Source organism: Microtus pennsylvanicus, chromosome 12, assembly GCF_037038515.1.
Source record: "Microtus pennsylvanicus isolate mMicPen1 chromosome 12, mMicPen1.hap1, whole genome shotgun sequence".
Classification (NCBI taxonomy): Eukaryota; Metazoa; Chordata; class Mammalia; order Rodentia; family Cricetidae; genus Microtus; species Microtus pennsylvanicus.
The window spans coordinates 11,531,266-11,558,761 of record NC_134590.1 but is presented as its reverse complement, the minus strand read 5'-3'; the positions used below and the strand labels follow the sequence as shown (position 1 = coordinate 11,558,761).

Genomic DNA, 27,496 nt, shown 5'->3' with positions numbered 1-27,496 from the left:
GCTCCCTAATTTGATTTTCAGTGCCTCTCATCCCATCATTGTTCAGAAGGCACAGCTCTGCAAACCACACAGAGATATTTCTATTTCCTCTGTATTTCGTTTCATTCATCCAATTGCCCGGTGCTGTCCGCTAATTGGAGTAGAAATGTAAAATGAAAGCCGTGTTATTCAGCTGCCAAGTCTGCTCTTTCGGCAGGGAGTGGATGGTGCCAGTAATTGTTCCAGAGGTGCACTTGCTCGGGGTTCTAGCTCTGGATTTAACAACAGAGGTCGGAGGGGGTCTTCCTCAGAGACACTGGACACCCGCTTCACTTCAGTGGTTCACGGGAAACAGGGAGGCTCGCAGCAAACTCAGTCATGCATCGTGTTGTTGGAGAATAACCAGCGTGCATTTTGCTGACTGAGGGAGTGGATGGCTTGGTTTGAGTACTTAGTCAATATGTCATTCTCATGAGAACTGGCAGTTAATCTCCTCTTGGTAGAGAACAGGGGATGGAGGCAGTGGGGTGGCATTGGGGGCAGGGTACAGGACCCATGGTCCTGGAAGTGAAGATGCTAAGCTCACATACTAACTGTGGTCTGTGCCAGGGTGTTCTTGGGAACAGCACTGATAGAGAACAGAAGCCTGTATTGTAGACTCGTTCCTCATGAGGGAGGGTGACTTGTCTGGCAAGAGCTCAGTAGCTTCCTGGAAAACAGAGGAGAATCAGTAGAGATGATTAGGTGCTCATTAAAGTTGATTATCTGTTTTTGGCCCTGACCGCCGTCCTTCTTTGATTTCCAGCTTTAATTACGAATCAACTGATAGTAGTAACAATACTCAGAGGTGAACCACGGCAGGTCAGTCTGTGGGAATCCTTCCACATGGGGTGAGTGAGTCCAGAGTGGACGTTTCACCCTCAGAATCCTCAACAGCAAGTCTCACATTTGTGTTAATGACCGTGATTGTGAATGCATGCCCAGGGAGGAACCAGTGTGTGGTGTGGGGCTGCGCATGCCCCATGAAGGGTGTACGGCCCTCTGAGAGGCAGGTCATGACGAATGAGGAGCACACATGGAATGTGCAGACAGATGTGAGGGTGGCCTGGAGGGGCCTCGGCTCTGCCTGGGAGCGCTGGGCATTATGCCAAGAGGTCTCAATGTGTTATCTAATACATTTAATTTGCCCTTTCCTGGTAAGTTCCAATACATAGAACTGTGTTGTTTGACATATTCTGAGTCCCATAAGATGTTTGCTGTGCTTTGTTTTGTATAGCCATTATCCATTAGAATTATACATATATGTAACTTGCATTTTTCTGAATTTCTTCTTATTTAACTATTTCCATCTAGATCAATGGTTCTCAGCCTTCCTAATACTATGACCCTTTAATGCAGTTCCTCATGTTGTGGTGACCCCCAACGTGTTGTGTGGAGGAGCTGCGGGCTATGTCCCCGGCCGCTCACATGACTAGCTTATGCCCCGAAATAATTACACGGAAACTGTATTCTTTTAAACACTGCTTGGCCCATTAGTTCCAGCCTCTTATTGGCTAGCTCTTACATATTGAACTAACCCATTTCTAATATTCTGTGTAGCACCACAAGCTGGCTTACCAGGAAAGATCTTAACCTGTGTCTGTCTGGAGTGGGAGAGTCATGGCGACTCACTGATTCAGCTTCTTTCTCCCAGCATTCTGTTCTGTTTACTCTGCCTACCTAATTTTCTGTTCTATTAAAGGGCCAAGGCAGTCTCTTTATTTAACCAATGAAATTAACACAAAACAGAAGACTCTTTCCCATCACCAACCATAAACTTACTTTAGTTGCTACTTCATAATGATAATTTTGCTATTGTTATGAATTGTAATATAAATACATTATATACAGGCTATCTGATATGTGACTCCCCCAAAGAATCGTGACCCACAGGTTGAGAACTACTGAAGAATTTCCATTAGTGATGTTTTTCCAGTTTGGGGTTCTAGGAGTCAAATATTCATAGGTTTTGTTTATTATTTAAAATGTCTTTATTCCACAGTGCTTTGAAGGATATTTTTGTTGGGTATAAAATTTTACCTTGAGTCTGATGAAACTGCTCAGTGGATAAAGGTGTTGTCTTTTATATCTGATTGAGCTGAGTTTGATCTTTGGGACCAAGAAAATGGATTCCCCCAAATTGTCCTTTGACTTCACATGTGCATTTGGGCTCATGTATGCCCATACATGTAAATTCACACACAGAGAAAAAAAATAAATATAAAGGAGTGAAATTATGTTTCTGATTATTTTTACTTATTCAAGGTTTATTTTACTAATTTCACCATTTTTGAAATTTCATTTCATTTTGTTTTGGATGATAATTCCCTTGCCCTTTAAAACTTTTAATATTGTTTTCTTTGCTCTTGGATTTTAGAGTGGTCTTATTCTGATATAATACAAAGTGTTATTTTCTTTCTGTTTGGTAGCCATAGCATTTGTTTTTTAGTTTATTTATTTATTTTTCATTCATGGCTTTCAATTTTAGAAAATTCTTGGTCCCATTTCCACAAATTTTTCTCTTCATGTTCTGTTTTCTTGTCTTCCTAAGTGGATAACCCATGTGGTAAACTTCGTAAGATGTTCCACGAGCCTCTGATGCTCCTTCCTTTTCCTGTCCTTTTGTTCTTTGTGTGTCAGTTTGGGTGTTTTCTACTGATTTCTATTCTCATTTGTCTTTAGTGATAACTAGTATTCCACTAAACAAAGTTTTTCATTTGTTTTGAATTTTTGTATTCTAGAAATTCCATTTAGTTGTGTCTATAGGAGGCTGGAGAGATGGTTTGGGGTTAAGAGCACATACTGCTCTTGATCAGTTCCCAGCGCCCTTGTCAGGTGGTTTAGAAGCACCTAAAACTCCATCTCTAAGGGATTCTATGCAGTTTTCTTGATTTTATATGCACTCTCATTCACACACACACACACATACACACACACACACACACACATACACATTACAAATCAAATAAAAAACTGTGCATTTGAAAGGTATGCTTATTGATTCTAGTTACCTAATGAAATTGTTAGTTAGACATAAAATATGTATCTATCATCTTTAATAATTTTCACAAATTTTCTAACAGAATAGGATACAATTTTTTTCCTAACTAGATGAGAGCTACATTCTGGCTAATTTGGTTTATTGCTATTTGATAACTCACTTGTGTTTGTGCTTATGTTTAAGAGTAAATTAGGGTAATCAGTCAGATAATTATGTAGTGGCTTTCACTGACATAAATATGTTGTGGACATTTGAAAGTCATGTGTAAAGGGGACATTTTTCTTTGGGAATGAATGTCTTGGTTTTTACATCACATCTAGAATTTATCATCCGTGTTCTCTGAATGTCATTATTGCCACACTGTTCAGTAGCCAAACAGATTTCCAAGTATCCTAGGGCAGCATAGCCCCTGTTCATGAGTCTTGATTTATGTGGAGATAAGAGTGGGTTATTCTGAGGAATCCTGGGACTCATTTGGTTGAAGACAGACAAACTAGTTGGTTGTTTGTGGCCTGGCTGAACATGAATGTAGATACAAACTCAATGGATGGTCAGATTAGCTGGGGCTACTGCAGTGGGCTAGCCAGAGGAAAAGCCAGCTCTTGCTGGGGCTACTGCAGTGGGCTAGCCAGAGGAAAATCCAGCTGTTGCTGGGGCTACTGCAGTAGGCTAGCCAGAGGAAAGGCGAGCTCTTGCTGGGACTACTGCAGTGGGCTAGCCAGAGGAAAATCCAGCTATTGCTGGGGCTACTGCAGTGGGCTAGCCAGAGGAAAGGCGAGCTCTTGCTGGGGCTTCTGCAGTGGCTGGCCAGAGGAAAGGCGAGCTCTTGCTGGGGCTACTGCAGTGGGCTAGCCAGAGGAAAAGCCAGCTGTTGAGGATACACAGAAGAGTGTCACAGGCGTGCTGGAACACGACAGCATCAGCTTGGCTGTGGCCTGTAGGTGTGGCTTTTCGGCAACTCCAACTCCATCACAAAGTTCTTTATTCTTAGGAACATCCACCCATCCCTCCTTCCATCCACCCGTGAACTCATTCAGAAACATTAGGCGCCTGCTGTGCTTTATCCCTGTGGGAATCCAAAGCTGCCTGAATAAAAAGAAATTGTCCTTCCTCTTGGGAAGGGAGAGGGACAACTAAAAACCTAATTATAAAATGAATGATAAGAATCTAGTAGAGAAGGAAGACAAAAAAATTAAATAATTTCAATATGGAAGATAATGGCATAGCTATAGTTTAATTTCATTCGCAAACATTTTGAACGTTTCATTCCCCTCCCTCCCCACGTTTGCCTTAGGAATATGGAATGACGTCTTTGGGAGCTGAATTGATAGAGAGAAAGAAGTAATTACAAGCTGAAGCTATGGTGCAATCTCCCAGCATCTGGATTGAAGTGGAAACCAGGGGCTGCCTTTCTAGTCATAATAGAAATTTTACCGTGGTTAGCATCTCTGGAAATTTACGAAAGTTATTTTGTCATTGGCGGGCTCTCTGATCAGACTTTCCCTGTAATAAGATTGTGCTAGAACAAACAGGAAGCTTGGTGCAAGGAGCGCAGGGGCCGTGGATGCAAGCCTGGGTTCAGTTGCTTTGAGAATTTAGAACGAGGACATATTATTTGGATTTTTAATTTTGTTCTGTATTTTAAAGATACCCTACTTTTTTCAGGTTGTACTTCTCCAGAAGCAGTTTTGACAGAACTTAAGATTAGAATATCGTTTAAACACTGAGTCCACAAGAAAATCTAGTTCTCATGTATTGGGCACTGGAGATGCCAGGGGAGAGTGCTCTACAGTCCTAAGCGCTAAACCCTCCCTCTGCCATTAAAAGAAAAACACCATAATCAAGTGATTGTGGTCATGGCATGTGAGTTATGTCACAGCTCATGTTGGTTTCATGCTTCCAATGGGCAAGCCGCTCTGCCAAGAACATCAGCTCCTTTCATCCTCACTATGACTGGAGTGAGTCTTATCTTTACAGCCTGGGAAGCAATTGACTCAGAAAAAGGTGGATTTGTCCAAAGTCCTCAAGCTGGGAAGGTGTTGAATGGGCTTTTGAACCTGATGTTCCCCACACTACCATTGGTCACAGCCACTTGAGCCAGGGTGATTTATAGAGTGAGCCCTGTATACAGGGATGTGTGCTGGGAACACAATCTTAGCATCTCTTGAGTCAAGTGGGCACAGTGATTTCTCCTGTGCATGTAACTAACTGCCCTTAGAAGCAGGACTCACCCTCTCTGAGCCAAAATTGATGGTTAAACAAAACCACTATGTCATGAGATTTTAAAAGTAAATACAATATCTGGGACTACTCAGAGGATGCTCCCTTCCTTCATTTTTGTCTGTGGCCAAACAGAATTAGCAAGAGCTGGTTTGGTTCTTTGGAAGAGGAAGGGGCTTTGCTAGCATGGTGAAGGCAGAAGCAGGGGCAAGGGCAGGAGGGCATCTACTTTGTTAAGAAGGCAGGAAAAAGCAGTATTTAATATCTGGAGTCTGTGTGGAAGTTAGGCTAGCGTGGGTCACTTAAACATCACAGTCCCTTCATCCTTTCTAAAACCATTGTCCTAGGGACCCTCCCTTGTTCATCTCTAAAAGTCAGCGAGTGGTACCCAAAGAGTGATTTATGATGTTTTAGTGCACTGTTATTGATACTGGATAAGAGAGGGAAAGGATGGCTTGAGCCCAGATCTAGCCGGCAAGCGATTGATGCCTCCTGTCCACAGCTGATTCCTTCACTTGTAAATCGAGAGTTCTGATGCCTTGCTTCCAGCATTCCACAAGGAGTAAGAGAGTGTGGGAGAGCTGGGACTTAAGGGCTCTTAGAGTGAGCTTGTCCTCTGTCCATGTCCGATCACTGCCTCCACCCTTGGTCCAGTACTGTTCCAAGCCATCCCTGTAGGAACATGATGTTAGCTGGCTAGGCTCTTTGGGGCCTCTTGAATGACTGTATTTTCAGATACACACAGCAGTCTTTTCATCCATGTTTCTTGCTGTTGTTTCTTCATCCTGGCTCAGTCTTGCAGTGAATGGCTTTGACTTTGTCATTCTAAGACTTCTGGTGATAGGCCTCTCTTCCCAGATTGCAGAAATAGGGCTGCTTGGGTCCTCGGTGTGAAAAACAAGATGCTCTGTAAACAGGTCTGATTTGGAGCGAACCTTGGAAATAGGTTTCCAACAAGAAGTGGTTCGCCATTTTGTTTTCTGTAGTATTAACTTGTATTTATTCCTCTCAAACGGAGAATCTAATGGCTTTTGTTGACAATAACTGCCCTCTTCTCCTTTCTCTTCGGGGCCGAGTGAGGCGCTTTCCTTGAACTTTAAAATGAAACCGAATGAAAAAGGCATTGTTTATCTAAGCTGTCTGTGGAAGGGCACTTGGGAGAAGAATTGAACTCTAAAATAACCTTATGAAAGTTATTGATTTGTTTCTTTATGGTTCCCTGACAAACGAGGACCATTACTTTTGTGCCCGAACTGGAGCTGGGTCAAAGACTCTTTTTTATGGATTGTCTTTCCTAGAAACCAGACTTGCCAAGGAAATGAACTTCTGGAAGTGAAGATGTGAACCCAAGTTGAATGCAGCCTTTCTTCCATTGCTTTGAGGGACATGTAGGGAGTACAGTTAATTTTTAAACTTCTACTGAGTACAACAAGGTTTGTAGCTAGCGTTAGGAGAGTTAGATGAATTGCCCACTGTTATGTATTTGGTAAGGGATTCTGTCTAAATGCCATTACTCCCTGTTCAACTGCACATTCAGGGGTCTACTTGGGCCAAGGATTGGCAGGAAGAAAAGAATACACGCACGGGTGTGCATGTGCGCGCGCACACACACACACACACACACACACACACACTTGCTCTTCCACCTTATATTTTAGAAGTAACTTTGCATGAAAGATCCCATAAATTATGTAATTTATTTTTTTGAAGGAATAGAAAATACAAGTAAAATAAAGAAGCAAAAGAAGAAAAATCACTGAGCCCCACACCCACACATTTCTTTCTATGCTTGTAAATACATTTTCCTGCAAAACAATCACATTCTACATACTGTTTTGTAACTTGAAAGCACAGATTTTAGAGAGCGCTTTATGCGCTTTTTTGTTTTATTTTAAAAATGAGATGAATTAATCAGTCATTATAGTTGGGTTATTATACTATTCTGATGAAAGAAAATTTATGTTGACAGTTGATATATTGATCTTTAGAAAGCTTTAAATAATTCGCCTTCACAAACTTGAGTACTAACGAGGGATATATTCATTATTTATTTTTAGCACTACTCAAATGTTCAATACTTAACCAAATTAATGAATTATGTGTGATTCCCCCCCAACCCCTCCCCGCCAAGTGCCAATGATCAGTCCATCTTAGGGCTTTTCATGTGCTAAGCAAGTACTGTTTCCCTAGCCCAGAGCAACATGGCAGTATAATATATGGTGATAGAGATACGTGATTCACCTATTACTAAAAACACTGACACTCTTTGAGCACATATCTACTGTTGCTTTTTAGGTTTGTCCTAATATAGTTCTCTAGTCTGTAATCTGAAGCTGAAGAATGCTTCTCTTGTAGAGCGTGTCAGATTTGAAGAGAGGATTATAAAGTGCTGTAATTGTAGTAGTAACATGGAGAAATCTGTAAAACTTCCTTTACTATGTTATTTCTTCGGGTTTTATGGCTTTATCCAAAGTTGGAAGCTGCTGAGGACTTCCTGCACCCCTACCTTCATAAACCAATTTTATGGGACCATAGAAATTGATTCGTAAAGTTTTAGGCCTGAAATATATATGGCTGTCTATCCCGGCCTTGGGAAAGGCTTATTTTATTTAAAATTATCCATATATTATTTACGTCCATGAGGACATTAATACGAGGAAGTACTTTGACAGGTCCAGTGCTTAGATGAAGAAATAGTTTCCTCAAGCACAGTTAGATACCAGCGAAGTGACAGTCAAGGCTGTCGGGTTTAGGAGCGCCCACAGTTAAATGTTGTTTCAGGAGCTCGCCCAACCCAAGCAGAACATCGGAAATCAGGTGGATAATCTCATAAGGACACACTGTCATTTAGGCTTATTTACTGCTTAAGCTGATGTTCACAAACTGCGCTACGTGGAAGGGGCCTGCAAAGAGAAAGCTGATAGCGAGATCTGGCTTTGGGAAGACTACTCTGCTGGGCAGTAAGGAAATGGGAGTCAGGGAAGTTTTCTAGCTCCAGAGGAATCTCACCTTTGAATTCGTGTAAGGACAAGTTATGGTTTTGTGAACAAATGTGAAATCTTAGTGTATTCTAGAAGGGCCTGTTTAGGTTCAGCCTGCTGACTCCTGTGATGTGGGTATTGTGGATTGTTAGCAAGCTGGAGTCAGTGTGAAAATGGCTGAGCATGGAGAAGAACTTGGAGTCTGTTGTGGAATGTTACCTCTCCAGGAATGAAGGCAGATGCCTGCTTCCCCTTCACTCAGCACGAAGCAGCTCACACTGGTATGGCCTTTCACGGGCTGAGTTAAAGGAAGATTGGCTCAGGCTAACGTAGCCCAGCTTCCCACTCACCTAGGTCCTCTCAAAACCTCTCTAACTGCAATAGAAACTATTGGACACCTTTTAGTGATCTCTGGGAAATGTTAAATGGAGAAACATGAACCCTGGATACATTGCTCTAACATGAAGGAACAAAAAAACATTTTCCAGTGTGTTCTCTATTGCACTGGGGATGCAGTCGTGAGGATAGGGGCAGATTTGGTCTCCTTCTGGCTGTGTCTGCAGTAGCTCACTCCTTTTTCAGAAATTCTCCATGGGGGTCCCCGAAACATGGTCCACATGCTCTAACATTTGAGAGCAATACACATGGAAGCGCATGGGGCAGGGATTGTAATTGTTGAGAGAATGTTTTCTGTGCTTAACTTGATAGCCTTGTGAGCATGCCTCATATTTGTCCAGTAACTGCCAGTAAAGAACATTCCAAAAGGAAGGCATCAAAAGCAACAAAACTTCACCTTTATGGCCTTCCTCAGGGCAGAACACACTGGTTGGTTGTCCTGTGCCAAAATGGCCAGCTCTGAAAACATATATACTAGCAATATTATACAACCTGAACAGGATATTATATTTAGAAATATATATGTGTGTGTATATATGTATATGTATATACATATATACACACATACATATGTATACAATAAGAATGAAAGAAGAGACTGTAAATTTAAAAGAGAGTAGGAGGGCGTGGAAGGAGGAAAGGAAGGGTGAAATATTGTAATTGCATTATAATCTTAAAAATATAAGCCAAACCAAACCAAATCCTTTGAAAACCAATAGATGTCTGGGAGTTTGCTTTCACCATCTACCTAAGCATCTCTCAGTTCAGAGAGAGCCGTGGCTAATGTACAGTGTAACATTTGGAGCCCCACCCAAATTTGGTGACATCATATTCAGTTATACTCTTGGTTCTCAAAACAAAAAAGCAAAAAATGGGAACCACAAATAAAGGCAACAACAGACCCTTCGACCTCCAGACTCACGCCTGCCTCCTGCTACGTTGTCTGAATGTTAGGGTGCCAGTCACGTACTGGTTTTAGATTTAGCTCTTACTTGTGTAGAACAGAGATGAGGAGATGGAAAGATCGAGCTTTTGCTGGTGGGACCACACTCATTCTGGGAAAATGAACCTCTTAGAGATAGGTGCTGACTGCCTACAACATACTATAAAGCATTCAGAAAATTCATAGTCTCTTGCTAAGTATCAAATATGGTTCATGCATCATCGTGCTTTTGAGCTCTGTTTTGAAGATGAGGAACCTGGGACTTAGAACCCTTCTCTGAAGAACAGATGCACGGTTAACAAGGGGTGACATTAGCCTTGAACACAGGAAGCTCTTTCAGAGTTAAGTTGCCGAAGAATTTTGAGAAGTTGGACAAGTGGATCGATGTCCCTTAACTATCTCCTCATCTGTAAATAAAAAAAGACTGATAGTGATAGTTCCGGCTTCATAGAGTGGGGCCTGACTAGGCACAGTGCTTGGACTCTGAATTACTTTCCATAGCCTTCTAGGACTAAGTCACCTGTTGGGGAAACCTGGTTCCTGCCCCACGGGATTAGCACTTTCTCCCCTCCTTCCCTCTCTTTCTCCTCTTTCCATTTGGAGATAGGGTCTGACTTTGTCACCCAGGCTGTGATCCTTCTGCTTCCATATTTAAAATGCTAGGATTACAGGCATGTATCATCATGCTCATAATCTACACATATGTATATACGAATGTGTGTGAGCATGTATGTATGTATGCGTGTGTGTGTATGTGTGTGTGTGTATTTATATATTATTTGTGTCTGGGATTTTGCTTTGCTAGAGACAATGTCTCATGTAACTCACGTTAGCCTTGAATCGTCTACATAGCTGAGGCTGCCCATGAACTTATTTTCCTCCTATCTTTATTTCCCAAGTGCTAGGATTGCAGGTCTGTGACTCTGTGTCTGATGCGTATTTGTTACACTTTTGGTTGTGAGCCTAACCTTTAATGAGTGAGTCATCTCTGCAGCCCCTGTTTGTGTTTCGTAAATGACTGTGGAGAGGCCCTCGTATATAAAGCCTAGTCCCTAATCTCGGAGATTATGAGTTTAGCCTTGAACTGAAAGTGCTTGCCTGGGGGATATTGTGCTTATCCAGCACAAATCCGCACACGTCGCTTTATTAGTCATGATTTTCTAGAAGAACTACATTAATGGTGAACGGAATTAAGGAGAGATTGCTGTATTCTAAGCAATCGGTCTGTGCAGTTGATGTGAGTACCAGGTTTAGTAATCTGTAAGGCAGGTCACCTGACTGGAAACTCTCAATTTCTGTGTTTAGAGACTTGAGGTCAAACTTGAGACCAAATTCCCCACTTTCCAGGACTCTTCAGGTTTATAACTAAGGCTAACTGCTAGTTGGGACCCATGGATGCTGCAGAAGGTTGTCTCTTGCTTCAAGGCCTGCTGATGGCATGCATCAGTTTCATCTGCAGAAGACAGGCTAGTAGTAAATTAGAAACATAAATTGAAAATGCCATTAATAAGGTAAGCCCATGAACATCATGGCCACCTAGTTGTTGACCCTTGTGATGACGTGGTTGACTGAGAGCTCTGGTCTTCTGCCGCTACCTAGCATCTCCAGAGATCACCATTCTGTACCTTTCTATCTCAGGAAAAGATCAAAATCCAAAACTGTAGAGGTGATCGCTTATGAACAAGTGTATCTTTTGTACTACTCTCCAGTAAACAAGAATATAAATTTGTGGTCATCTGTACCTTCATTGTAACACAAATTAGTATTTGGTCAAAGAGGAGGGGACTGTAGCCTAGCCACCTTGAGACACAGACTTTACCGTCCACCATCAACTCAGTTCATCCAAAAACATAATCTAAGTAATATGGGAATATGAGTGGCTCTCAAGGGTTTAGAAATGGCTCTTAATATATTGACTAGTACTTCCATGGGTTGGCAGAGGAAAATATGTCTGAGAAGTTTAAGAAGGAAGGAATGAAGAAAGGAAGGAAGAAAGGAAGGAAGGAAGGAAGGAAGGAAGGAAGGAAGGAAGGAAGGAAGGAAGGAAGGAAGAAAGCCTTTCCCAAGCAACTCATGAACTAATGTCTAGTCCTTTAAGCATCTCTAGTATGGCAGGCCAAGGGAAATTCATGCTTTAAGCGGCCTATAGTCTGGTCTAGCAAGGCAATCACGAGCTTCAATCAATGCTATAAATTGTGTTAGTGTTTACAGACACAGTGGGGTCAAAGAGTAGTTGAGTAGCTGTACCCTGGTAGGGTCCATGGCCAAAAAGAATTCATCCCTGAGATGGAGGCTGGCTTCATGAGCTTGCTTTGGAGAAGTCAGAGCAGATCAGGAACTGCAGGAATGTGAGACCAGGTCAGGGGAAGCCAGTGGCTCAGCCTGGGACTGTGAGCCTCAGCCTGCCCTTGGCGATAGGGAAAGGCCATGGAGTGTCTGCATTTTGTTCTGTTGGAACTAAAGATGCACCCCAGAGTAGTTTCAAAACAGAGACCCACACAGTGTTCTTAAAGCAGGGTAGTGTTTCAACCGCAGCCAACAGGTCAGTATGGCTGCTGGAGAGGCGGAGCAGGAACGTTTGTTGGGAGCCCTTGTCATTTGCATTCCTCATTGCTTCCATCAGAGCCACCTCTCAACAGCCAGATAGAGATTTTTGCTGCATCTCTGAGAGACCTGGGCCAAGTGTGACTTTAAAATGAGTCCACTTGAAATAAGGATCTAGCATGAGGGAAGACAAGGAACTATAAAGACACTTCTGAGACTTTTCACTCAGCCCAGATACACTTCTATTCATGATCACTCTATTCTTCTTCCCAAACTGTTGAACAACAGCGCTAGATCATCAGTTTATATTTCTCCAATTCCCTTCTATTCCTGATTAAAGGAATGGTGAGATCCTTATGGATGCCATCCATACTCGGGCGAAAGGAGTACCCGTGTTCCAGCGCACAGCTAGGCACAAAGGCGCCAGCCATCCAATGCATGTGTTGGTGGGTCTCTCTTAAAACATTGTGCCGCCCCTCGCATTTTCCTCGTCGCTGGTAAACACTGAATATGGAACAGCAGAGGACTAGCAAGTGGACTTAGCCACGCTTTTAGTAGTTAGTGGGAAACCTTGATTTTTGGATGCTGGCTAGTACTCTAAAGTGTCATTGTCTGTTCAGGCAGCTCGGGTGGTTTCTGCTAGTTCACAGCACATAAAGAAACTTCAAGGCTGCCAGCCGCGTGTCCTCCTGAGATTTCAGGCCAATCAATACTTTTTACTCTGGATATCGACAGCTCTCTGCTGAATGCCCTTGTCTTTGGCTACGTGGGCTGACTGTTGTGAAATGGATTACATGCTTTTATTGCCACTTGGGGTTTAATCAGTGCCCAGCATGTCCTGTGTGTGGTGTACCCGTGACTTTCTTTTGCCTTTTTAAACGCCCGGGACATGGGGCTCTTGATGGTGCTGCCTCTGAGAGTTGCAGACCTTCACTGATCAGTTTTTAACTCAGAGCTTCTGCTTCTTTGCAGGATGCGACAATTTGGAAGCCTGATTCATGCCAGAACTGTCGTTGCCATGGTGATATTGTGATCTGCAAACCTGTTGTTTGCAAAAACCCTCGGTGTGCCTTTGCGAAGGTATGGTTCCCTAATTGTAGCCTAAACTTACTGGTAAAGTCGACAAATGATCGAGTTTCTAAATCTTTTTGGTCACATTTTTGCATCGATTCCAGTCTCTAATTGGAAGCTAAAGGAAACGAAGTAGAGAATTTTAGTTTTCCTCAGGTAAGAATATCTTCATTTTCATTTATTGACCACATATTCTTGCCAAAGCCCGTGGTTAAAGGTTTTAAAAATGTCACTTCCTTTGGAATCATGGGAGATTGTGTCTTCTCCCACTTCACGGTGAGAAAGGTAAAGCCTGGGGACTTTAAGCAGTTAGCCATGACTATACAGTTAATAAACTGCAGCTCAGGGATTTTACCTGGTTCTGACAGGTGCCGGAGCCGTTGACAGCAGTCACTACCTCTGCACCACTGACTGGCTTTCTAAAGATGGGTTTGCAGAAAGAGCTTGGCTCTGGCAACAGCCTTGCTACACTGCTGGACCCATGGGAAGCAGGAGAGCCCTGACTCCGGCATCTCCCTTATCCCCTTTTTTCTCTCTTCTGCTCAAAATAGTGTATACCTATTTGTTGGGAAAGTGTTTTCTGGTTGCTGACTCTTTTTGGAGTCAATCTCTTTTTTAAAAGCTTAACTACTAAATGCAAAAACTGGAACTCTTCAGAGAAGAACAATTATTTTCTTTGAAAAGCATTCTGTCAGTCTCACAAGCACAGTTGGGTTTGCTAGACTATTCCCTTTCCCCAACAATTAATCTTGACTCTTTCTGCCTCTAATGGCAACAAAGTTCTCTTTTTCTCCCTAAGATCAGAATGAAAATGTGCTTTATACATAGTTAGGCTTCCTATTGCTATAATTAAATACAATGACCAAAAGCAGCTTGGGGAGGAAAGGGTTTATTTGGCTTACATATGTCAGTTTACAGTCCACTGACTGACGTCAGGGCAGGAACCTGGAGGCAGGACCTGAAGCAGAGGCCAAGGAGGAGCGCTGCTTACTGGCTTGTTCTCCGTGGTTTGTTTGCCTTCCTTCGTATGCCCCAGGACTGCCTGTCCCAGGATGACATCACCCACAGTCACTGGGCCCCCCACACCAACCATTAATCAAATTAATAGTCCACAGACTCACTGCTGGCCAATCTTATGGAGGTATTTTCTCAATTAAGATTCCCTCTTTCCAGGTGTGTCTAGGTTTGTGTCAAGTAGACAAAAACCAACCAGCACAGAAGCCAGGAGTCCATAGAAGTTTAAGTTTGCTTATATTATATTATATTATATTATATTATATTATATTATATTATATTATATTATATAGATTCTTGTATCATATGGACCAAATATTTCTAAGAAATCAGCATTTATAAAGGCCATGAAGACACTCCTTTTTCTACTTCACAGGAGTATTTATGTTATTATGGAAGAAACCCTGAATTAAATGTTAGAGAGTTTGGATTGTACTGTTGAAAACTAAATTGAGTTTTTAATATTTTTTTGCTGTCATATGTTAATAGTGAAAAGTAATGGAGTTAATTGTGGTATTTCCTGTAAAACTGGAGAAGCTCTTTGCCCGCTATTTATCTGCCTGGGGAGCGATAGCCAGAATCGATGTAGAACTAGGAAAATGTGATGGCAAAAGAACAATCAAGAAACGGAAAATGAAATAAGCAGACACCCCAAAGGGGGTGCAGAGGGCCAGTGAATGCATGAAAAAGTCATCCGAAGAATGCAGACCTAAAGCCCTTTCTACCAGGGGTCAGTGAACTAAATTCAGCTGCATCTTATTTTGTATTAATTAAAAATATTTTGGGCTGGAGAGAACTAAGTCAGTAAAGCGCTTTCTCACAAGCTTGAGATTCCAGATTCCATATCTAGAATCCAGGTTAAATAAACAATAAAACCCACAACTGGACATAGTGGTGTGAGCGTATAGTCCCAGTGTTCAGGATGGAGACAGGAAGACCCTTGGGACTTGGTGACTGTCTTCACACTTGTGAATCCAAACTCAGCCCCTCTGCTTAATCTTTTTAGCTTCTCTTGATCACTGGACTTCACTTATTGAGCTGCCTGGGTGGTCTCTAAATAGAGGAACACACACACACACACACACACACACACACACACACACACACACACACGCAAAACAACCAACCAAACCAGCAAAAAACAGTGGAATGCAAAGGCCCTATGATAGAAGTATCTTTCTCTTCTATACACACGCATGCATGCACACACATACATACACAATGTACATATAAAAATATATAAAACAAAAGAATTATTTTACATCTTTTAAATGACTAAAATAACAAGACCCTAATTTAGAAAAATTGTATGAAATCCATGTTCTGTGTCCATAAATAAAGTTTTATTGAGACACAGGAGCCTCACCTGTTTCTGTCTTTAGTGGCTTTACTACTTTCATGGTAGGCTGTTGTAGCTCTGATGTGCCCTGCATGTGGCCCCTAAATGCTAATGTCGAGTCTCTGTCTTTTTGCAGTTTCTGATTCCTGGTCCTATTTTTTCTCTACTCTGGAAACCCCTCCTCCCGATTCTTCAGGCCAGATAACTTAAATCACCCTGAATTCATTACTTGTTCCCACATCTTACACCCAGCAAATTCCCCAGCTCTTCCTTTCCAACCTGTGAATCCTAGGTGTGCTTTCTCTTCTCGCACACAGGATAGGCCTTTTCCCGGCTTCCCACAGCATCCCTTAACTGGTTTGGCTGATTCTGAACCTCCCCTTTTCATGGCAGCAGTCACATAGTAGCCAGGATGATGCTATGAAAGTTGAGGCCTGCTCATGTTGCTCCCCTCTTTAAACCCGTCCAGTGGCTTCCCTTCCCAATTAGAATAACTGCTCACAATGTACTTCATACCGCCATTGTAGATGTTTAATTAATCATCTGTTAGCCTTTCTCTTGTTCAATCTGCTTTAGATATTGAGCCTCAGTGCTGCTCCCTGGATAAACACAACACACACACACATGCACATGAACACACACACACGCTTGTACATGTGCATCCTCTCCCCTGTCCATGCACACGTGAGGAAAAAAACTCTTAGTGGGAACAGCAAAGTGCAAAATTCCCACAGCAGTAGCATGTATGATGCATGGATACCTTGTGTGTATGTGTGTGTGTGTGTGAGCATACATAATGTATCATGGACACCGTATATGTGTGTGTTAGCATAACATAATGCATGTCTATGAGTTAATTCATGGCTTAATCCTTCACTTTCTTTAAGCCTTGCCTGAATGCTATTCTATTAAAAATTTCAACTCTCCACCACCTAGCACACATTTCAATTATTCTTCCATACATCCTCTCTTTTTATTGACACTCATTACTATCTAACACACTATATTTTATCAATTTCCTCTGTACTGTCTCTTTTAGTCATTGCATTTCCTTAATGTCTGCAATCATACCTGACCCACAGTAGGTACTCAGTCAATACTTTTGAATGATGTATGGGAGCATGAATGAAAGATGAGGCTAGAGAATAAGGCCTACATTATAGAGGAGTTTGAACCTGTACTAGGTAGCTTAGAGCTTAATTTTTAAGATGATAGTCTAGTGGCGTTGTCATGCATGAATGAAATATCCAAGTTTCCTTTTAGAAGGACTTTCCTGGTTTTTCAGGGTTAATATATAACATTATAAGTGAGGATGTCAACCCAGAGGCGATGAGAACAACCCGGGGGAGAGAACAAATACATAGACAGCAGCATTGGTAGTGTAGGGATCAAGAGGAAATGTTGAGTTAAATGCATATGTAGGGTAAGTCAGCAGAACTTGATGAAGGTTTAAAGAAGAGAGTGCTGTATAGAGAAGGACGGAGTAGGCTCCAGAGCATGGAGCTGGAGTGGGGTGGAGGTAGGAAAATCATCCTGTTCTCTAGGAATGGACAAAAGAGCCAGGGGTGGGTTCAATGCATTTAAGTGTGAGGGCAAGAAGCGGGCAAGGTGGTGACGCAGTGCGGCGATGAGCACCTGATGCAGGTGACTCAAAGGAGTCGCTGTTGTAGTGGTGGCAGCCTATCATAGCACAGGCCTTTACAGCAGCTCGCCTCATGGGAGCCAAGGGCAAAGCGAGAGACTCTGTTTTCACTTTAGAAGTTTTGCCCTTACTCTCGCCCATCCTCTCTCTATTCAGGGCACCAGCTTATAGGAGGGTGTGACTCTCAGGGAGGGGCTCCTAAGCCTCTCCTCTTTGGCATTGCCCATGCCCTCGGGGAAGCATTTGATTCATTTCCTAAGTGCCTCTCAATGCTAGCAAGTGGGCAGTGACTCCCAGCTGCCGCAGAGTACGTGAGAGTAGAGAATATCAGGGAAAGGGAGTGACCGAGGTTAGGTGATGCTGAGGACCTTCAGGAGCAGGGAGCCACCAACCGGTGGGAGTTCCATCTGGCCTAGTGATACTGTTCCCATGGCAGTTTATGCCACTCCTGTAAAAGAGGCACAATGCATCCTGGACTGGGATTTGGCTCTGCTAACGAAAGAAAGCAGCAAAGAGATGGGAAGTGACAGGTATTGGGGCAAACGGGGCCAACTTGACACTGAATGTATGCCAAGGAGAGACGAGTTCAAGGCTCCCTTTGAAGGAAAGATGAGTGGGAGCGAAGGCTTGCTGAACCCTGGGAACCTTGCTTGCAGAGCTGAAGGTTTAAGGTCTGCAGCGGGTTAGAGTATGGGAAGATGGCAAGCTTGACTGTGGCCCCTAAGCTCTCAGCAGTAGAGAGAAGGATTTATTGAACTGAGGCGATTAAGAATGTACGAGGGTCGAGTGTAGATCTCGCCGCTTTCATATTGAAAGTTGTTCAGGATGGTGCTTAGAAACAGGCAGAACTGAGATCGGATGCCGAGGCTTTTGTGAGTCTGATAGGATGATCAGCAAAGGTATTTACCTGGTAAAACTGTAGCAGTTAACTATGTAAACACGATTAATATGTGTAACTATTATTGTTCGCACATATAGTCCACATGCTTGATAGGATAGCTCGCTTTTATCCATTGTTTTTGTTTCTTGATCATGGTCTAAAAATATTAACTCGAAAATTCCACACATAAATACTCCACATGTGTTAAATTATGGGACATGGGATCTGTAAGATAACTAAGGACACTTGCTGCTAAGTCTGGTGATCTGAATTGTATCCTTAGGACCCATAGGGTGGAAGGAGAGAGTCAACACTTGTAAATTGTCTTGTTGCCTCCATGTGCATGTCTTGGCATGCATCCATGCCTCCAGATACATCATTAGACAAACAAATGCAACAAAACCTTTAAAAGAATTGTATGACATCATGCACAGAAATCTTTTGCTGGTTGTCTTAGGGTTCTGTTGCTATGAAGAGACAACTAATAAAGGAAAACATGTAATTGTGGTGGCTTATTCACAGTTCATTGATTTGACCCACCATTATCATGACGATAAGCAAGGCAGCGTACAGGCAGACATGGTACTGGAGCTGGGAGTCTTTACCTCTTGATCCAAAGGCAACAGGCAACAGGGAGTGGTCTGTGACACTGGGTAGTATCTTGAGCATATAGGAGACCTCAAAGCCCGCCTCCACAGATACACAATTCCTCCAACAAGACCACACCGCCTAATAATGCCACTCCCTTTAGGGACCATTTTCTTTCAAACCAAAACTCTGGTCCACTCCATCCTGTTCAGTTGTCCCTTGATCCAACACAGCCAGACTGTGTATGCTTCCTCTCACTGGCCATTAGTGGTTATCTCGACATGACAATGTTTTCATTCAGGTAAGTCTTTTTCCCTTCATGATTCATCAAAGCATAAGAACAGAGATGGTGACAGTTCACTTACACTGAAGGGAAACCCTAAAGTGCTCCCCCTAAATAGATTGGTAAAGTTGTCAACTTATTATAGAAGAAATGAGTGTTGATGCTACCAAGACCTATAATACATTCTACATTTTTATAACATTTATTATAGCATATTATTATAATTTTTTGAGACTTGTATTATTGGCTATTATTTTTAATCTTACTGTTTTTAGTTTGCAAATTAAATTTTACTGTAGGTATTTATGAGTGGGGAAAAAACACAGTGCATACAAGGCCTGGGATGTCTGCAGTTCTAGGATACACTGCCCATAGAAATGAGGGCATTGAGTAGATGTTAGCTTTAATCATTAAGTTGTATTCATTATTATTATTAGTTGATTTTTTCAGAACCTAAAAAACTCATTTTGCTGACTTTTCTGCAATCTCCCTTGATAGGTCTTATTCATGCAACCACTATTCAATGCTATAGTGTAAAGCTTGGAGAGAGAGTAGGCCAGTGTACTGTGTGTATTCTGCAGCCATTCCAAATCACGTGAACAGGTGGCAAGAATCCCCTTGTCTTGTTTTCCATATAATTGCATGCAGCAGTCTTGGCTCCTCCTTTAGCCCGTGTCTATAGTATTCCCCAAGACATTCAGTAGATTGACCCAAGCGAGGACCCAACTCTTCTTCCTCAACTGCCACTCACAAATAAAGAATATTATACTTTGAGATGCTCTTTTGAATGCTGAATCTGAAAGTTAGTTTGTTTTAGAGAAGGTGGAAAACCCCTTGGAATTTTCCCTTCCACCTGCCTTTCTCTCTTGCTCCTCGATTCTTTGTTGTTAAGCAATTAAATTATGTCATTTGCTATCTGTATGAAATGCTTAGGGGAAATTATGCTAATGTAGCTTCCATTGCTATCTTGGCAGAGATTAAAGTGTAGTTTCCCTTTTCAGGTTCAGAGGACACCCTTCTGAAACAGTCATTATTGTTGCATAGCATGGGAAATTTCATAAAATCTCATATAAATTTTGTTCTTTATCAATCAAGTGAAGATAATTTGATGGTGCTGTTATGGATGGATTTCTGTAGTAGGTTTACACCTTTAAAATATTCCTCCTTTCTCATTGACTCTTTCAGATGTAGTTAGATGAACTGAGGAGTCTTTTGTTTGTGTTCTGAGTAGATGCTTTGCAGCCCTTCATGCTGCAGGTGGTCATGTCTTCCTGGCTAACACAGGTCTCCAGCCACTGGGGTCGGATCACTCATTGCCCGTTGTTTCTCATCTCTGAACTGTGGGGAAGATGTAATAGGTGGAGCGTTAGTTCCTAGAAATAACCTCTTTGTTTTCCTTGTGTGTCCACTTCTTTTTGTCTGTGTGTGTGGTGCTGGGGATGGAACTTAGGACCATACACACACTGCAAGTGCTTCCCCACAGAGCTCCGCCCTCAGCCTCTAATTTTGTGACATCTCTTATGCAGATTCTTCACGGTGGCAGATGTATTATTATTATTATGCGTGAGAGGCAGATCCTGAGCCGTCTTCTTTTTTTTTTTTTTTAATAATATCACGAGCTGAATTGTCGAAACCTCAGGAACAGCCATTTATTGGCACCGAGGAATCTTACTGAGGTTTCCTTAGCATGTCATGCAGTGTTCCCAGCACAGAACTACTTCCTGTCAAAACGTTGTCCTTCAGCCTCTGTCCGTCTTCTCCGCTGCCAGAAGTGAACCAAAATCCTTAGACGCTCGATTCCCCATCCCCTGCTCCTGCGCTAAGCCTTGTTCTTCCGCTCTGTAGCAGTTTCCTACGCCAGGGTCCTTTCTCTTCCAACAGAAGCGAACACTGCAGTTAGAGAGATAAGCCCTTTCCCACTCCATCCGCTGCTTTCCTTGTGTGCAGGATTTCAGTGGAAATAATTCGCTACATTTACATGTGAAAAGGCCCAGAGGATTGTTATTTTTTTCCTCTAAAGAAATTACTTTCCAAAAAGCCCCTCTTGACAGAGAATCCTTTGTGTTGGTGTGTTTACTTTCAATGTCTGTCATTGTTACCTGTGGAAATGCAGGAGGTTTAGGCAATCTCAGGAACTCGGGGTCTGCTGAACTAGGGATTGGGGTTGTATTTCATACTGAACTGCTTTCCAATATCCAGGGAGAAGTGCTGCAGATTGGCCCCAACCAGTGCTGCCCGCAGTGTGTGCCGAGGACTCCTGGCTCTTGTCACCATGAGGGAAAAATCCATGAGGTAAGCATAAGGTCCAAGGTGCACTTGTGGGTCGCAGACAGAAGAAAGCCTACTGTTAAGTCCCAGATGCTAACAGATGGGGTTTTCACTTGTTTGTGTAGTCTAACTAGAGAGCCAGGTGTAGGAGGCTCATTTGGCTTTCTGTGAGTGATAAGTGTTTTTGTTGTTTGTTTGTTTTTTGTTTTTGAAAAGTGTCCTATTTATCCCAGAAGCTTTACATAAATATCTGTACACTGAGTTTGTGTCTGTATAAAGAGCAGACTGAGAATGTTGGGGTTGGAGGGCTCGCAGTCTTGAATAGTAACAGCACCACCCCCTTTTGTAGATTACCCACACCCCCCTTTTGTAGATTACATATAGATTTTTGTTTGACAGTTGTCTATAACCCTGAGCTGGTGAGTAGGGCACATGTGACTACTCCCATGCTAAAGCTGAAAAAGACAATGAAGTTGCAAATACCTCGAACCGTTTGTCAGTGTCCTGTTACCTGTTAGGAAATGATGCAATCCAGGTGAGAGTTTGGTCTTTTAACTCGTAGTTCAGGGATGAGTCCCTTAAGATATACTTTTTCAGTCTCAGGACCATAAACGTTTTTGTTTTGGGGTCATCCTAAGAACTAGAGGGAGTTCAGTTTTTCCCTGGCTTTTCCTCACTAGATGTGAGAAGCATCCCTCAGGCACGACAACTAGCAATGTCTGTCGTATACCAGGCTTTCCTTAGATTGTTACCCTTCCCTGCCTTCATCAAGAGCCAGAGTCCTGACAATCTGGCCCAAAGATTAATTTCCAGAGTTCTGAGGATCTAGCCCAAAGATTATTACTTTTTCCTCCTTAGATCACATTTCCTAAATCCTACAAGCTTAGTTGTAGATATTAAATAGTAATTTCAATGCAACATTGTGAGATTTATAGTAGAAATTTTGAAACTAGTTCCTTTCTATTCTTGCTAAAGCATTACCCTGTTGTATCAGGGAAAGCTGAGCTCACTGAAGAGAGAGAGGCTCTTTGCTTTAATGCTCATTTTCCACCTGATACAGTATGTTCCTGGAGTTAGCATCTCTGCCTATTCAGGAGAGAGCGTGGGTTAGCAGGATTTGATAAACCCACACTCAGGTGCTATTCAGTATATGTACCCAAAACTCAGTGAGTACAATGCTCATGTCCCCATGGACTGGGTCAGCTTACTCAGCCCACTGTCTCCCAGGAACAGTAGGAAATGTCTCTTTCCGTTCCACACAATGTCCAGATGACAGACACCTAAGCAGGATCTACGCTGGGAATGTCGTGATCCCAGCTGTCAATATGTGTTGCCTGAGCCGGTTTGTTCTATAGGGTGGTGCCACCTTGAACTGCCACATATGATCCCTGGGACGTAGAGGTGTTACAGGGCTGGCTGGTGATGTGATTCAATGCCAGTTCATCACGTTGAACACAAGTGTGTTGTTTAAGTTGACTGAACTCTTTGCTGGATGTGTGATGTCCAGGAGATACTAGGAACCAAAATACAATCAGGATCTGGTCTGGGAGAGAAAAAAACTAGACACATCGAAAAGACTTGGTTCCCGAGATAGGTACGTAGAGATTTAAAAAACTGATTTAAGAGCATCCTTGCCAGGGTTATCCTTGCAATTCAGCATGGGTCTTTTAATGGACACCATCTGTTTACTTATATTACATTTATACACATTATAATCTTGTAATCTTCAAGTCATCTGAGAGTACTAAGAGTAGTTTGGATATCTTCGTAGCCATCTTTGCTTGTTAAACTAACATAGAGCCTGGCCCTGACTTCTTCAAAACAGATGCTCAGTGAATATAAAAGAGTGAAAAGCTCAGGATGATATTCAGTCTTTTCTCCATCCTCTTCAATGTCTTCGCTCCAGGGTAGTCGCTATGGTGGGTGGCTAGGCATTTCTGAGGCCACTGGCCTGTTGTGGGTTAATTGTAAATCCCCCGTGCCTCTTAATTTTGCCTTTCCCTCTGCCTCCCTTGGAGCTCACTCCTGCTGCAATATTGCTAAAAGCTGTAGACGAGATAGAAACAGGCCCGCGTGCATGGTTTCCTGTGTGTACTTTCAAAATTCATCCCCTTGGAAAATGTTATCATGATATTTCTGGTACTTGATGTAGCTGCAAAAAAAGGCTGAATTTTGAGAACCGTGGCTTTGCAGGGAAATCTTTTATGCTCTACTTCTTCAAACAGACTGGAGAGTGGTTCTTTTTAAAGTTACGATAAAATCAAACTTTTGTCACAGGTTACAATGATTATGATCTTTGTTTTCCCATCCTTGCCTGCCCCACCCCAACCTCAATGACCTCCAGATTCTCTTCCAAATCCTGCAATTTCTCAATTGCCTGAGCAGGTTAACACACTCATGTGCTTTTGTCTGTGTCTGGCCTGGGATTTTTCCCTGGCTTTCAGCTCCCCACCCCCACCTTTCTCTTCCCTTTCAGCCTGTTTAGGAAGTCATTTTCAGAGTGCGTTGCCCTACCCCAGAACAACAGTAAGCCTCTCTTTGGCTGCTGGGTCGCCTCACATAGGGCTGGTTATGGCAACTTTCTTGGCAGCTGTAAATTAACCTGCTGTTTTAAGATTGCTGTGGTGTTCTGAAGTAGAAGCTTGGATCTGGGAGGGAGATTTGGTAGAGGCTTTAGGGTAGCCTGAGCGTGGCAGGAGGGGACAGCTGAAGTGATGCTGGCTCCACTGATTGTGGTTCAAGCTCAGGGATGTCAACAGAAGGCTAAGTTCAGGGCGACATGATAGGTACCCCTCAAGTGAACAGCTAAGCCTCAAGAAAGGATGCCTCTGCCTATAGAGGAGTCAGCATCATATCCAGCTCTGAACTCAGCAAGCTGCTGCAAGCCTGAAGCCTTTTCCTTGAGTGAGGAAAACACTGGAGCCATTGGGCTGCCTCCAGGTTGTTTAGGAGTGCTGTGGGGTTTGTTACAGCCAGGACTGGGGAAGGCAGTTTTATCTCTAAATTTGCCAATGGGGTCCCTACACATTCTCTGTGGGCTCTTGCCAACCTAGCCAACCAGTCAGGGCACAATGCTTAAGTGTCATTTTCTGAAGAGGTGTTTCAATGATTATTTTCTTGTCCCAGGGTGGTTGGTGCAGGAAGAGGTGGGGATCCCCATTGTCCCTTTCTCTCTTCTCCACATATTTGCTCCCATCACACAGTAGCCTAAGTCTAAGGAGAAAGCACATGAAGAGTCACCAAAGACAGAAGGTGTCAGGAGGCGACAACTTGTGTGAATCCCACTGAGAAAAGAGGAGTAAGAAGCCTGGACCCTGATATTCCTTTCCAAGAGGGAAAGGGAGAGCTGAATTATCTATGTGAGAGAAGAAATTCATATTAAATTCAGCTCTGTTCTACTCAGAGTAGAGGGTATAATTATAAAATACACCAAAAACTCTAAGATATTTAGTATTCTGAATTTATAACCTTATAAAAAGTACAAATTAGGTGAAGAAAAATATTATATATATATTCTGTCAGCAAGCCAGGCAGATACTTTAGGACTGTGTATCTATTCTTTGGACTTATGTCAGTATTCACTAACTTATTAGTTGACTACATGGAAGACTGTATTGAAGATGGCACCTGTAAGATTTGCTTTTTCCAAAGATCTCATGTTTTCAAAGGGTGTTAATGAGGTTAAGATGGCACAGCAAGAGCTGGTCCTTGTGGGGGCATTGCTTGATGTGTCTATTGCTCCTGGATTTTATGTAGCTCTCTTTGCTGCCACAGTGTTTATTAAAAGTAATGCATTTGTAAATGGGTATGGAGAACCCTGTGAAATTATTTATATAGATATAAATAACATTTGGCAGGTGCTGGACCCCTTGATCTCTAGGCAGAATGCTTTGCATACATCATCAATCCTCAAACACTCTGGGGAAGGACGAGACACTCGTTATGGGTAGAGGCAGAAGACAAAGATGGAGGAGGACATGTTTGGCTCATCCTCCCAGGAGATGGAGAGTAATTCTCTTCCCTTGCCCTGTGTACCTTGGCTCACCCACAGGAGCCAGTTGCGTGGCTTTGACATGAAACAATGTTGCCCCCCTCCTGAATGGCCTTTGGTGTTCCTATAATTCTCAAGGTTTTGTGAAGGGAGAAGCCACTGCTTCCTCTCGTGTCTCCTGAATGAGATGCTAGATTCGCATGATCCCAGAGCCCAAAGGTACCTAAGGGCTTTGCTAGCACAGCCCTTTCATTTTTCAAATGAGAAACCTTGGTGATTGACAGGCTGTTATTACAGTTAATTTCTCTGGCCTGTGTCTGAAAGGTGGTATGATTAGAGATGTTTTAGAAACAACTCAAGGATTGTTTTTCTCATAGTAGCAAAAAGCAAGGTCTTGTTTTAGTGAACTGAGCTGTTTAGACACTTAGAAATAGGATGTGTTTTCTATGGCCATGTGACCCTGTGTGTGCCCAATCTCATCTAATCTCAGAAACAAAGCAAGGCTGGACTTGGTGAGAAGGGGCACTGGAGCAGTGTCTCCCTTTTAATAAGATGAACTTGCTCACCTGAAGTTGTTTTCTTCAATGGACTTAATATTAGGTGATTTATTAGCTGTTTTAATAGTAATTTGCTCTGTTATGATAAAAATTACAGTATCCTATTGGTGAAAAATTGGATGATAGAAAAATGCACAAGCAAAACTAAATTCTGTAAGTAGCTCCCGTGTTCTGAAACCACTGCTTTCAGTCTCTTCGCTATTGTTTTGTGTTGCCAGCAGGGGAAATGGCAGATGAGGCAGATAAGCGGATGGGTGGAGAGATGGGTAGATCGCTAATACACAGATGTGTTTTCACACAGGTCGAAACCATTTCGAATGCATGGTTTACATCCCGCCTTTATAGAATAATGCTAGCTTCCTGCCACACTCTTGGAGAACGTTGCTCTCTGTTAGTAGCCATTGGGTGGCTTCCCAGGTTTCACTGAAAGAGAGTTTCCACTTTGACTACAGAGAGCAAAGTGCAACCCTTAAACTGGAACCTTTCGGCATGCCATTGGTCATTTTCTTCAGATAATTTCTTAAAAGTTAAATTAACAGGAAAAAAGCATCTTAAAAAGAAAACAATACCCACCAAACAACCAAGCAAAAACAAGATAAACAAAAGCAGAAGAAATTCATGAACTCGTGGGGGAAGGGCCAGGGAGGACTAAACATCTTCCTTTGTTTTTAAAATCTTTAAAATGTTTAGCTGACAAGCAAAACGTGCCTGGATCCAGGTGCTGAGTGTGATGATTTGGTGTGCATCTACCCTGTGAAGTGATGTCACAGTCAAGTTAATTAGAATAGCCATGACCACGCATGCTGCACGTAAGATCTGGGAATCATCTTCTCTCACAAGAAAAGGGTGTCTTTTCTGCAGTATTTACCAGCTCTGCTGTAGATGCTGGCAACCACAGATGTATACAATGCAAGGTCCTTCTGCCTGCCCGCATGAGCCCTAATTGTCCCTTCAACATGGTATCTTCTGAATCTTTCTAAGCTCCTCCTGAAGGACATACTGTTACATTGTCTCATTTTCCCAGACAAGGAAGCAAGATTGATGTAACTCCGTTCGAAATAAAAATGCCTGAACCGAGCCCTGGAAGTGTGCAGGCCACTGCTGGAAATCTCGGCTCTGCTACAGCATGTGTGTATAACTGCTCCTTTGCCTTCCCTGGGTGTCTATCTGGAGGAGAGAGTAGTCTGATTGATAGTGGGCTGAGTTCCAGATCCCTGGATTACAATGGCTACCTGATACTGCGGTTGTTACAGTTCTAGCCCAGCCTTTTCCTAATTCCTAAACATTAGACTTGGCCTGCTTGCAGACTGAAGAAGAGCTGACTTGTTCGGGTAAGATAAGGCTCCTTTGTGTATGAGATGGAAAACTATCTTGGACGCCAGTGTGAAAAAGCCAGAGAATTGCCCGTTACAACTTTAGGTGTAATCCCTAGGTTATGTTTCGGGGACTGACTGCCTAGAACGTGTGGTACTTTGATAAAAATCCATAGATGATATGTGATGAAGCTCATCCATCATAGCTAGCTTTAAAAGAGGCACATTGGAACAGGTTCCAGGATTGAGGAAACTTCATCAAACTAAATTTGCTATGTATCTTGGGAAGTGCACCATCAACCCGTCCTGCACCGGAGACTGGATGCTGGGGTAGCTGTTCTAATCAGGCAGCACGCACATTGATGCTGACAAACTGGCTTGTTTGCCCTCACATCTGAGAATGACTAATTTAGATACATTGGGTACTGGCTAAATTATATAAGTGCT

General features: G+C 42.6%; 1 protein-coding gene across 2 annotated transcripts in view; it reads left to right on the top strand.

Moving 5' to 3' along the window:
* Positions 1–27,496, top strand: part of Fras1 (Fraser extracellular matrix complex subunit 1) — a 406,459-nt gene that overhangs the window by 144,241 nt on the left and 234,722 nt on the right. For both annotated transcript variants that reach the window (XR_012907226.1, XM_075942834.1), the window contains exons 3-4: positions 13,076–13,183; positions 21,120–21,212. Coding sequence is in view for 1 of the 2 variants with exons in the window: in XM_075942834.1 (XP_075798949.1) it covers positions 13,076–13,183; positions 21,120–21,212 (201 nt within the window). In the remaining variant the exon portion in view is untranslated. The remainder of the gene's footprint in view (positions 1–13,075; positions 13,184–21,119; positions 21,213–27,496) is intronic.